The following is a 13,210-nucleotide window of genomic DNA, read 5'->3' as shown; positions in this document are numbered from 1 at the left end:
GCGAGCTTCGGCCCTGTCAGGGAAAAAAAGAAAGAAGGGGGCGGTGGCAAAGACTGCATCGGCCCAGAAGCAAAGAAGATATAAAAGGGAAATACTTGCCACCGAAGTCTTAGACTTTGCATAAGAGATATTCTCGCCTTTCCCGCTTGAAGAGTTCCTGACTCTATCATACATCTTGGATAAAAGGATCAAGCAGCCTATCCGCTAAACCGCTATTTATTCTGCTTTACTGATTCATTTACATCAAGTGAAGCACAAAACTATCAAAATCACCAAAAGAATAGAAACTAAAAATGTCTGATATAAACGAAATCGAAATTCCATCCAGAAAGGATGAAATTAGACAAGTTACTCCCAAGGATCCCATGCATGAGATCGAGGATAAAAGCACATACCACGCTAAGATAAAGAAATCAGATTCCGGGACCGTCCTGGGTGCTATACCGTTGAATTCAAGGTCTTCTAGTAACTCTAGCGTGACATCGACGGGTCAGAGCAGTAGGCGGGTGACTAAGAAAACGACCAAGAAGAAAAAGAAGAATGCTTGTTATTTCGATACCTGTTCAAGTGCGGCTTCGAAATTCATCGGTGACTGTAATTTTTGCAAAGGTCACTTTTGCTCGAAACACAGATTAATGGAAAACCATGCTTGTAATGGCTTAACGAGCTGCAAAGAACAGCTACATCAAAGAAACGCTGATAAGCTAGAAGCTGAACAAACTAAGGCTCCAAAGATACAAATTTAAACACCTATCATGGTTAAATCATACACACATCTAATTCACTGGGAACTGCATTGTAACGTCTAATCGGCATTGATGTTACACAAGGGAAAAGAACGCTTTTGATGCATTTCTCTACAAAATAACATGTATAAATTACTTGAATGGTCTCTTCGTTTTTTTTTTTTTTTTCTTCATCTATCCTGACTCATCAAGAGAGACCGTTCATTGTAACCACTTACTCTTATATAACGTATAACTAATAATATTAATAATCAAGAAGTGGTGCTTAACCTTTGAAACGCCTTACGCAAGAACCTAATCTGTTGGTTGGTCTTTGGTTTTTCGTTTCTTTTTTTGTACGGGGAAGAAAGGGAGAAAACGACTTTTTTTTTATGTTTACAATTCATTTTTAAGCGTTAAGGCAATCGAAATATAAACAAATGAAAGCTGGAGTAACTTCACCATTTCTTTTTCCATTTCATGAGGTTGTAGCGGAAAAACAATTTTCCGCATATATCGTTTTGCGACCGAAAGAGGTAAAAAAAAAAGTGCGAGAAAAAGAACTCTTTTTTTCGTCATTTGAAATGTTGCATATTTTGAAAAATTTCAATATAAACTAGTTTTTAAATAATAGAACAATTGTAGGCACCCAAAAGAAAAAGAATTGAAGAAAAAAGGAGAACAGTCCAAGAAAGTAATCGTACAGAAATGGCTAAAAGACCCTTAGGTTTAGGTAAACAAAGTAGAGAAAAGAAAAGAAAGGTGGAAAGTGTCGAAAAGAAGAGCGATGAACCTTCCAGAGAATCCACACCTGTGAGAAGTCAAATGAGTGTTGAGCTTGACGATGATGCTGATTTAGATGACGAATTAGCTCAGCTGAAAGGACTGTGGTCTAAATATTTTCACTCTGACAGAGACGACGAATATGTTTTAAATGGAATCGTTCACGAATGTGACAGATTATTGCGTCTTTCTGAAGAAGATAAAGAGATTAAGAAGACGCTGAACGATATTTTCCATGGTATATATGCTCTGGCTTTATCTGAATTGACTATTTTCAAGGCAGGCGATGAGGAAGCCACTGAAGAAAAGAGAAAAAAAGATGTATCCTCATTTTTTGAAAGTGCTATCGAAAGAGTCGAATTAGGTCTTTCGCATTTCCCTGAATCCCAATTTCTAAAACTAGTTTTAGCAAAGATAATTTTCCAAAGGATTCCGTTGGAATATATTTCCAATCTCCATTTGAAATCGAAGGATAAAAAACTTGATCTTGTAGGACAGCTTGAACATGGTAAGAAGCATTTTTCAATTTATGAAAACGATACTGAATTTACTTTTGAAATCCTACAAATGGTGAATGACTTATTGGACATCGTCGAGAATTTTGGTCGCGAACAATCTATTCAAGAGGGCATAGATAGCGATAATGAAGAGGAAGAGGAACTCATTGATATTGAGTTGGAACCAGAACACCCTGTATATCCCCTACAACAATCGCTAGAAGCGAATTACGAGTGGCTAAGAAACCATTTTGATAAATTGCTTGACAACACAAATACAGATGTGAAAATCTATGCATCAATAGCTAACACCCTAGGGGAACTATACCTAAAAAAAGCTGAAGAACCAAGTAAAGTTTTCTTAAGCCTACAGTACGATGATGGCGGTTCTGAAAAGGTTAGCGACAAGGAAGCCAAGAACGCCCAAGAAACCGCTTTGAAGCACACAAAAAAGGCTTTAGAATACTTGGAAAAGGCTAAACTGGAGGATGATCCGGACACCTGGGTTCAAGTCGCCGAAGCATATATTGACCTAGGTAACCTGCTTGACAATGAAAGTGCTGAACAAGAAGAAGCTTACAAAACCGCCGAAGAAATCTTAGGCAAAGCAAACAAGGCTTCTCATGGTAAATTTCAAGATGTCCTGGACAATTTCTTACAAGGCTGAGCGCATCCACGCTTCTTTTTTATTTTTACTCACTCCTTCTGTTGCCTTAAGTACTCTCAAAAATTACTATTTTTATCTAGTTTTATAGAAAAGCTAAAAGAAAGGCTATATTTATTAGAGCGCGTGTTGAAATATAGTCACAACTTATTTAATGAGTTAAACTTTTGGTTTCCTTTTAGGTTTTTTGGTGCTCAGCCTCGTCATCACCCAATAAAGAGTTTATTATCAATGGCTTCAGTGAAACAAACCAACAAAACTCTCCGAGAGGGCAATCCAGAGCATAGCACAATCTTTTACATCCGCGGAAGCATTCTTGCTCCGTCATATTTCCTTCCGGACTTCGCTCGGACTCTTTTTCCGCGGAAAGATATGGTCTCCGTCGGTCCTCTGTTTCCTATTATATTTGCGCACAGTGACAGTGCGGCAATTGATATGTCAGGGACCACTGGAAAACGACGTTGCCTAGTAGTTGTGGCAGCTCCGATAGTTGACATTCTCATTAGTAACCGAACTTCTTGCACCAAGTCCTGTGCGAGTGCTGCACGGCCATGCCTTGAGGGTTCTGTCGCCCCCTAGCTGTACGTAAGCATCCCCCGTAATTTTTCCGCAAATGTCGAAAAGCTCTTGACTTTTTCTCGCTATCTCGCTCTCTAAAAGGGAATAGGTGTGATTCTGATCGGTTGTACCCACGGAGCTCTAATTTGCCCTGTTTATTTTTCTTTGGTGTGCCTCCCATTTTCACCTAAAACAGTTGAGCTGATGGGCAAAACACTATATAAGGTTTATTATTTGCAGTCGACCCCAGAATCAATAGAAATAAGAAGAGTTTTCCTTGTCGCTTGCACAGTAAAGTATTTTTTTTTTTTCTTTCAGTAGTAGACTTAAAATTCATTACTTTTCTACGTAAACTCTGGTTTCCTAGCAGTTCAAGCAATAGTATACTAAGGGCGTAACTAATTACTGCTGGTTGTTCTAAAATAGATTTCTCACAGTACTTTTTTTCTGATTATAGACGTTGAGAAATTCAAAATGTCCAACGCAACAAATAATACGTTAGGCAGTCTTTTGCCACAGTTAGAAGCAGCAGCTAACAGTAATTCCCTTTATGGTGGTATGGTACCGAACCTTCGTTTTAATATCACGATGATTGTCATTTGGGGTATACTACTGACAATACATGTCGTACAGTTACTGATGCGCCAATACTGGTTTTCAATCGCTTTTATATGCACAGGTATTTTGGAAGTTCTTGGATTTATAGGGAGGACGTGGTCGCATTCTAATGTCGCCGATATGGACGCTTTTCTTTTGAACATGATTTGTTTGACTATTGCACCAGTTTTCACAATGGGTGGTATTTATTATCAACTTGCAAAGCTTATAGAAGTATACGGCCACAGGTTCTCTTTATTGCCCTCTCCAATGGCGTATTCTTTTATTTTCATATGTTCCGATATCGTATCGCTTGTGGTGCAAGCTGTAGGCGGTGGCCTGTGTGGTGTGGCGGTCACAGATGGAACGTCCACAACAACCGGCAATCATGTTTTCATTGCTGGTTTGGCCATTCAAGTTGCATCGATGGCCATCTTTCTTATGTTATGGTTTCACTTCCTTTTCCGTATATATATATCGGTAAGATGGGAACACATAAATTCTAGACCTATCTCATTGAGCCTCTTAAAGATATCGCAAACAGAAGTTGATTATTTATACAGGGAAAAGTTCCATTTTTTGAGACTCGAACCTAAACGTTGGGTTTTTCATTATTTTAATCTGGCAATAACCGTTGCGGTACTAACCATTTTTACCCGTTGTTGTTACCGTTTGGCTGAATTAGTTGTCGGTTGGGATGGCTATCTGATCACACACGAGTGGTATTTTATTATCTTAGATGCATTAATGATGGCCATCGCTACGGTCACTTTGACCATCTTCCACCCTGGATTTGCGTTTAAAGGTAGAAGCACCTCGATTCCAATCACACCGGGCCATGTTGATCCTGAAACTTTACCACATACTGACGATGTTGAAGATATCTTAGATACTTCGGATTCAAAACAATTTGATATTGAAAAGGAGGAATTCCAAGCAAGCATGAAATACCCGATTAGCACCTTCAAACAATTCATGTCCAAAATAGCTAACTTGTTTTCCTCTAAAAAGAAGGCTAAACTTTAGTGATACGTAGAATTTGAATGTCAATCTGATCGTTCATATGCATTTTTCAATTCTTACTTTTTTTCTCGAAGTTCCCGACTATGTTCTGTTTATTTTTTCTCCTATTCAAAAGAACCGGACAGCATTTTTACTTCCTTATATTTCGACATCGTAATATGTACATTTTTTAGTTCACAAGTATTTTTCCCCTTTCAATGCTTTAATCAGCCTTCAACGTCATACATACTTTCTATTTTGTTCCTGTGCCATCGTATAACTTTCCTCGTTTAGTGTTTTCGCCTCAGCTTAATGTAGATCACTGTTTTGACGTTCTTCCATTTTTGGGAACGAACTAAACTAAAAAAAAGAAAACTACAGAGTTTCCCATAGAGAACAGAAAATCCGCTATCGGCAGCTTATAGGGTCATATAATTATGGCGCACATAAGGAAAATAAATTTATTTGAATCAATCAACAGACCTATCTGTTGATATATGAAAGAGAGCAGGAGCGTTAGTTTACCTCCATAAACAGTAAAATTAAAGCAAAAAAGCGTAACTGCTGATTGAAGCCTATATCACCGGGCTAAAATCTTATATCGGTTAAGAAAGTGATTAATTTATAGATATGTTCACGAAATCTTTTCTATTCAAAGATTCACGAATTTTACTCGATTTTTATAGTATACTGAAACAAGTAGTTGTAAAATCAATTCACCAAAAAAGCTTTCCCCATCTCTGATGAAAAACTACGAAAAGTTTACTATCACATAATATCGGAAGTACGTTTTTAAGGCACTGCAATGTATTTTATAATCTTGAACATTTGGAGGTATATTACCTTACTTTCTCATCAGGTTGTATATTTGAGCGTCTCGGGAATGATAAGTCGGGTAACGAGAGTATCTAGATAAGATTTTCAGCTATGGCAATAAAAAACCAAACCTCATCGATGAACCTATTACAACATAAAGACATCCCGTAATAATTAGTGAGACAGGTTCTTCAAGGAAGTGCTACAGCCAAGTTTCGTAATATAATGGGTGTTCCGTCATTTTTCAGATGGCTATCTCGAAAATATCCAAAGATCATATCCCCAGTATTGGAAGAGCAACCTCAGATAGTCGACGGTGTCATATTGCCGTTGGATTATTCCGCCTCAAATCCAAACGGTGAGTTAGACAACTTGTATTTGGATATGAATGGTATTGTTCATCCATGTTCGCACCCAGAAAACAAACCGCCTCCAGAGACTGAAGATGAAATGCTTTTGGCAGTTTTTGAATATACCAATCGTGTGTTAAATATGGCTAGACCACGCAAGGTACTTGTTATGGCTGTTGATGGTGTTGCTCCTCGTGCCAAAATGAACCAGCAGAGAGCGCGTAGATTTAGGAGTGCTAGGGATGCTCAGATTGAAAACGAAGCCAGGGAAGAAATTATGAGACAGCGAGAAGAAGTTGGTGAGATAATCGATGATGCCGTCAGGAACAAGAAAACTTGGGATTCAAATGCGATCACTCCAGGCACCCCATTTATGGATAAGCTTGCCGCGGCCCTCCGTTATTGGACAGCATTTAAACTGGCCACTGACCCTGGTTGGAAAAACCTGCAGGTGATTATCAGTGACGCCACCGTCCCAGGTGAAGGTGAGCACAAAATAATGAATTTCATTAGGTCTCAAAGAGCTGATCCTGAATATAATCCCAACACAACGCACTGTATATACGGTTTGGATGCTGATTTAATTTTTTTGGGCCTTGCCACTCATGAACCACATTTTAAAATTCTAAGAGAAGATGTTTTTGCTCAAGACAATCGGAAAAGAAATAACTTAAAAGATACTATAAATATGACTGAAGAAGAAAAACAATTTCTCCAAAAACAAAATTCCGAACAACCTTTCTTGTGGCTGCACATAAATGTTTTGAGGGAATACTTGTCCGCTGAGTTATGGGTTCCGGGTCTTCCATTTACATTTGATTTAGAAAGGGCTATCGACGATTGGGTTTTCATGTGCTTTTTCTGTGGTAATGACTTTTTACCACATTTACCATGCTTAGATGTCAGAGAAAATAGTATTGATATTCTCTTGGATATTTGGAAGGTAGTACTACCGAAATTGAAAACGTACATGACCTGCGACGGTGTCTTGAACCTCCCTTCTGTTGAAACGCTATTGCAACACCTTGGCTCCCGTGAGGGGGATATCTTCAAAACTAGACATATTCAAGAAGCCAGAAAGAAAGAAGCTTTTGAAAGAAGGAAAGCGCAGAAAAATATGTCAAAAGGTCAAGACAGGCATCCTACAGTAGCTACGGAGCAACTGCAAATGTATGACACACAAGGAAATTTAGCAAAAGGTTCATGGAACTTGACCACCAGTGATATGGTAAGGTTGAAAAAGGAACTGATGCTTGCGAACGAGGGGAACGAAGAAGCAATCGCCAAAGTTAAGCAACAGAGTGATAAGAACAATGAACTGATGAAAGATATCAGCAAGGAAGAAATTGATGATGCTGTTAGTAAGGCTAACAAAACTAATTTTAACCTTGCAGAAGTTATGAAACAGAAAATAATAAATAAGAAACACCGTCTTGAAAAGGATAATGAAGAGGAAGAAATTGCTAAGGATAGCAAAAAAGTTAAGACAGAGAAAGCGGAATCAGAGTGCGATCTCGATGCAGAGATCAAAGATGAGATTGTGGCTGACGTAAACGACAGGGAAAACTCTGAAACTACAGAAGTATCAAGAGATTCACCAGTCCACAGCACAGTGAATGTCAGCGAAGGTCCCAAAAATGGGGTCTTTGATACAGATGAATTTGTCAAACTATTCGAACCTGGTTACCACGAAAGATATTACACAGCTAAATTTCACGTTACTCCTCAAGATATTGAACAGTTAAGAAAAGATATGGTAAAATGCTATATCGAAGGGGTCGCCTGGGTACTAATGTATTACTATCAAGGTTGTGCCTCTTGGAATTGGTTCTATCCGTACCATTATGCTCCTCTGGCAACAGATTTCCATGGGTTTTCTCACTTGGAGATAAAGTTCGAAGAAGGTACTCCATTTTTACCTTACGAACAATTGATGAGTGTTTTACCAGCTGCATCTGGCCATGCTTTGCCAAAAATTTTCCGGTCTTTGATGTCTGAACCTGACTCTGAAATCATTGATTTTTATCCTGAAGAATTTCCCATAGATATGAATGGTAAGAAGATGTCCTGGCAAGGCATAGCGTTGCTACCATTCATCGATCAGGATAGACTGTTAACAGCTGTTCGTGCACAATATCCTTTACTTTCTGATGCTGAGAGGGCAAGAAATATTCGCGGAGAACCTGTTTTATTAATAAGTAACAAGAATGCTAATTATGAGAGGTTTTCGAAGAAATTATACTCAAAGGAAAACAACAACAACAATGTTGTTGTGAAGTTTCAACACTTCAAGAGTGGTTTAAGTGGTATTGTATCAAAGGACGTTGAAGGTTTCGAATTAAATGGGAAAATTGTATGTCCGATTCAAGGTGGGTCACTGCCAAATTTATCTACCACCTTGATTTTAAAGATGTCCTATAGATTAATTCCGTTGCCATCGAGAAATAAGTCTATTATACTGAACGGGTTCATTCCGTCAGAACCGGTACTAACAGCATATGACCTTGATTCCATAATGTACAAGTATAATAACCAAAATTACTCCCGTCGCTGGAACTTTGGTAATGATTTGAAGCAAAATATTGTTCCAGTAGGACCAAAGGGTATTACTCAGTACAAACCAAGAACTGGTGGCTATCGAGCATTCTTTTATTTTGCTGAGCTCAGTAGAAATAATGTCCAACCCGCCCACAACTATGGTAGGAATAGCTACAACAGTCAACCCGGCTTCAACAATAGCAGGTATGATGGTGGAAACAATAATTACAGACAAAATTCAAATTACAGGAACAATAACTATTCCGGAAATAGAAATAGTGGACAGTACAGCGGCAACAGCTACTCTCGGAATAACAAGCAAAGTCGGTATGACAATTCAAGAGCAAATAGGCGTTAGAACTACTCGTGCGCATTTTATTTTATGGTAAATTTAGGTTTTCGCAAATTTATAAAATCTTCATACAATTAAAAAAAAGCTCTTTTAAGATAATAGTGTCTGCTCTTACAAACGACGAACAGTAATATTTTATAACAAAAAATGGAACATATTAAGTTAAGAGAAAATCATGCTGAAGCATGAATATATGAATATACGTCCTCTTGTAAAATAGCGAAATCCTTGTAAGCCAATAGACCGAACTCTATTTTGATTTATACGCTTCGTGTATTTTTTCTTCCAGATCCAGGAGAAAAAGCATGGTCTGTTCTTCTTTTTTGAAAAGAGAGGCAGTCCACGGCGAAAGTTTCGAATACGGCACTACCTTTTTTTTCTAAGTTCCTAAACTTAAAATCAAATTTGGTCTTTGGTCTGTTATCATCCAGGGATGAATGCAACATATTGGGAAGTTCATGCTATACAACGCCAACCCCTTCGCTCAAGTCACGAAAGCACATCTTACACTTCCTCCTTGGCCAATATGCAAGCGTCCTCTTCAAAAAATCTTGCAACAAACAATCGGGTAATGTGGGATGTTGTGGAAAAATGAAATAAAGTTTTCAATAAATCCGACTGAGCTAAGCAGGAAAATTTTCGTACGCGGGTTTTTGTCCAATTTTTTCCCTTCCTTTTGAAAACACGGAAAATCTTTTAGCGAAGGCTGCTCTTAGTTCCATAACGGAAAAATTCCAGGAGTTATTAAAAGACAGAGTTATAGTTTAGTAAATTTTCTTTTGAGTTAACGAGAGAGGGACGTTTTCGAACTAAATAGAGGAGAAGAAAGGCTTCAAGAAATATCGTACCGTAGGAAACCAGTTTAATATATTAGAAGCTCTCATTTACCTATCATTTTCGTTACCATCGCGATTGTAGGAGGTTTTGCACTACTTAACAGACAAATAAAACGAGATGTTTGTTTCACCACCTCCAGCAACAGCGAGGAACCAAGTATTAGGGAAAAGAAAATCGAAAAGACATGACGAAAATCCAAAGAATGTTCAACCCAACGCTGACACAGAAATGACAAATAGCGTTCCTTCTATTGGATTCAACAGCAATCTTCCACATAATAACCAAGAAATAAACACACCAAATCACTATAATTTGAGTTCCAATTCAGGAAATGTTAGGAGCAACAACAATTTTGTTACTACACCACCAGAATATGCAGACAGGGCAAGAATAGAAATCATAAAAAGGTTATTGCCTACTGCAGGAACTAAACCTATGGAAGTGAACAGTAATACTGCAGAAAATGCAAATATCCAACACATAAATACCCCGGACAGTCAAAGTTTTGTTTCAGACCATTCATCTTCATACGAATCGAGTATATTTTCACAGCCATCTACTGCTCTTACGGACATCACCACAGGCAGCTCGTTAATTGATACAAAAACACCTAAGTTCGTCACAGAAGTAACACTTGAAGACGCTTTACCCAAAACATTCTATGATATGTATTCTCCCGAAGTTCTGATGTCTGATCCAGCAAATATACTTTATAACGGACGTCCTAAGTTTACAAAGCGCGAATTGCTGGACTGGGATCTAAACGATATACGATCCTTGTTAATTGTGGAACAATTAAGGCCAGAATGGGGTTCCCAGTTACCGACGGTAGTGACCTCCGGTATAAACTTACCGCAATTCAGACTACAATTACTTCCCCTAAGTTCCAGTGATGAGTTTATAATAGCGACATTGGTTAACTCAGACTTATACATAGAAGCAAATCTAGACCGCAATTTTAAGTTGACAAGCGCAAAATATACAGTTGCATCAGCAAGAAAAAGACATGAAGAAATGACTGGGTCAAAGGAACCCATTATGCGTCTATCAAAGCCTGAATGGAGAAATATAATTGAGAACTATTTATTAAATGTTGCCGTCGAGGCCCAATGCAGATATGACTTTAAACAAAAGCGCTCCGAATACAAGAGATGGAAATTACTAAATTCAAATTTGAAAAGGCCTGACATGCCGCCTCCAAGCCTCATACCGCATGGTTTTAAAATACATGACTGCACTAACTCTGGTAGTCTTTTAAAAAAGGCTTTAATGAAAAATTTGCAACTAAAAAATTATAAAAATGATGCTAAGACATTAGGTGCTGGTACACAGAAAAATGTCGTTAATAAGGTTTCTCTAACTTCAGAGGAGAGGGCTGCCATCTGGTTTCAATGCCAAACACAGGTTTATCAAAGGTTGGGGTTAGATTGGAAGCCTGATGGAATGTCCTAGTAAATTTTTACAACAACGCAAAAACGAAATACCCCACTATTTAACCACTTAACGACATTAATATTAATTACAAAAGTGTTTGATACACGTACTATTATAGATTTCGACGACCTTTAAGATTAAGTAATACCTTTAATAATTTTAATATATTTTAAGCCTACTGCTCTAAAATTGCCCAAAAAAAAAACCCAAAAAAATCAACATTTAAATATGATGATACTCCCATATATATCGTATTTAAAGAATAACTCTGCTGTTGTCTTGATTATTTGATTGTTACATTATTATCAACGCGGTATTACCCGTATGCAAATTTTTCAATCAAGCAAAGCATTGCAAAATTTGCATTACCTTTAAAACCAGTTGACCTTTATACACCATAAAATACTCGATCAGCAACCAAGAACATCTATAAAAATACTTACCACCTTAGATCGGAATGAGTGATACAAAGAGAGATCCGGCCGATTTACTAGCTTCTTTAAAGATTGATAATGAGAAAGAGGATACAAGTGAAGTTTCAACAAAAGAGACTGTTAAGTCCCAACCAGAAAAGACTGCTGATTCGATCAAGCCTGCAGAAAAATTAGTTCCAAAAGTTGAGGAAAAAAAAACAAAACAGGAGGATAGTAATTTAATCAGCTCAGAATATGAAGTTAAGGTCAAACTTGCTGATATCCAGGCTGACCCAAATTCTCCATTGTACAGTGCTAAATCTTTTGATGAATTAGGATTAGCACCAGAACTACTAAAGGGGATATATGCTATGAAATTTCAAAAACCATCCAAAATTCAAGAAAGGGCGCTGCCATTATTATTACATAATCCGCCTAGGAACATGATTGCTCAGTCTCAATCAGGTACAGGTAAAACTGCCGCCTTTTCTTTAACGATGCTAACAAGAGTAAACCCAGAAGACGCATCTCCACAGGCAATTTGCTTAGCCCCCTCCAGAGAACTGGCCAGACAAACACTAGAAGTCGTTCAGGAAATGGGTAAGTTCACAAAAATAACCAGTCAGTTAATTGTTCCCGATTCTTTTGAGAAAAACAAGCAAATTAATGCTCAAGTGATTGTTGGTACGCCGGGCACTGTTCTTGACCTAATGCGTAGAAAATTGATGCAGCTACAGAAAATTAAAATTTTTGTTTTGGATGAAGCCGATAACATGTTGGATCAGCAGGGTCTAGGTGACCAGTGTATTCGTGTTAAGAGATTTTTACCCAAGGATACTCAACTTGTTTTGTTTAGTGCTACTTTTGCCGATGCAGTTAGGCAGTACGCAAAGAAGATCGTTCCAAATGCTAATACTTTAGAATTACAAACAAATGAAGTTAATGTTGATGCCATCAAACAACTATACATGGACTGCAAAAACGAAGCAGATAAGTTTGATGTTTTAACTGAGCTATATGGTTTAATGACAATTGGATCTTCCATTATTTTTGTTGCAACCAAAAAAACCGCAAACGTTTTATATGGGAAATTGAAAAGTGAAGGTCATGAAGTTTCTATCTTGCATGGTGATTTACAGACACAAGAAAGAGACAGATTAATAGACGACTTCAGAGAGGGTAGATCCAAAGTTTTGATTACTACTAATGTCCTGGCCCGTGGTATTGATATTCCTACTGTCTCAATGGTTGTCAACTATGATCTTCCAACGCTTGCTAACGGACAAGCAGATCCAGCTACTTACATTCACAGAATCGGTAGAACCGGTAGATTCGGCAGAAAAGGTGTTGCCATTTCCTTTGTACATGACAAAAATTCTTTCAATATTTTATCTGCAATTCAGAAATACTTCGGTGATATAGAAATGACTCGTGTTCCAACGGATGATTGGGATGAAGTCGAAAAAATAGTTAAGAAAGTGTTAAAGGATTAGAATTCAGTACATAATACCTCAAAATACGTAAAAGCTTTAATCTAATTTCATACACCAATGAATATATTATTACGACATCAATGGGTCCCATTTGTTTCTTCTCAGTTTGTTGATCCACTTTTACTTGTGAGGCAAGCTTATATAAATACAA

At 37.7% G+C, this 13,210-nt stretch overlaps 6 protein-coding genes across 6 annotated transcripts; all 6 read left to right on the top strand.

Annotated features, from left to right (window-relative positions):
• Window positions 1-293: 293 nt before the first annotated feature.
• TMC1 (Tmc1p) lies at window positions 294-746 on the top strand (the record flags this gene model as incomplete). The annotated part of the gene is made up of 1 exon (NM_001183471.1): window positions 294-746. The coding sequence occupies one exon, from the start codon at window positions 294-296 to the stop codon at window positions 744-746; it is 453 nt and encodes a 150-aa protein (NP_014695.1).
• A 687-nt stretch (window positions 747-1,433) lies between these two features.
• On the top strand, window positions 1,434-2,672 carry ETT1 (Ett1p; the record flags this gene model as incomplete). The annotated part of the gene is made up of 1 exon (NM_001183470.1): window positions 1,434-2,672. One exon carries the CDS (start codon window positions 1,434-1,436, stop codon window positions 2,670-2,672), a length of 1,239 nt encoding a protein of 412 aa, NP_014694.1.
• A 1,113-nt stretch (window positions 2,673-3,785) lies between these two features.
• RSB1 (phospholipid-translocating ATPase RSB1) lies at window positions 3,786-4,850 on the top strand (the record flags this gene model as incomplete). Its single annotated transcript, NM_001183468.1, has 1 exon — window positions 3,786-4,850. One exon carries the CDS (start codon window positions 3,786-3,788, stop codon window positions 4,848-4,850), a length of 1,065 nt encoding a protein of 354 aa, NP_014692.1.
• A 1,017-nt stretch (window positions 4,851-5,867) lies between these two features.
• RAT1 (ssRNA exonuclease RAT1) lies at window positions 5,868-8,888 on the top strand (the record flags this gene model as incomplete). The annotated part of the gene is made up of 1 exon (NM_001183467.1): window positions 5,868-8,888. The coding sequence occupies one exon, from the start codon at window positions 5,868-5,870 to the stop codon at window positions 8,886-8,888; it is 3,021 nt and encodes a 1,006-aa protein (NP_014691.1).
• A 948-nt stretch (window positions 8,889-9,836) lies between these two features.
• On the top strand, window positions 9,837-11,171 carry STD1 (Std1p; the record flags this gene model as incomplete). The annotated part of the gene is made up of 1 exon (NM_001183466.1): window positions 9,837-11,171. One exon carries the CDS (start codon window positions 9,837-9,839, stop codon window positions 11,169-11,171), a length of 1,335 nt encoding a protein of 444 aa, NP_014690.1.
• Window positions 11,172-11,610: 439 nt separating this feature from the next.
• Window positions 11,611-13,059, top strand: DBP5 (ATP-dependent RNA helicase DBP5; the record flags this gene model as incomplete). Its single annotated transcript, NM_001183465.1, has 1 exon — window positions 11,611-13,059. The coding sequence occupies one exon, from the start codon at window positions 11,611-11,613 to the stop codon at window positions 13,057-13,059; it is 1,449 nt and encodes a 482-aa protein (NP_014689.1).
• Between the last annotated feature and the right edge of the window lie 151 nt (window positions 13,060-13,210).

The sequence above is a fragment of the Saccharomyces cerevisiae genome, chromosome XV (genome assembly GCF_000146045.2).
Source record: "Saccharomyces cerevisiae S288C chromosome XV, complete sequence".
NCBI lineage: Eukaryota > Fungi > Ascomycota > Saccharomycetes > Saccharomycetales > Saccharomycetaceae > Saccharomyces > Saccharomyces cerevisiae.
The sequence above is the reverse complement of the archived record's forward strand: the minus strand, read 5'-3'. Positions and strand labels throughout refer to the sequence as shown.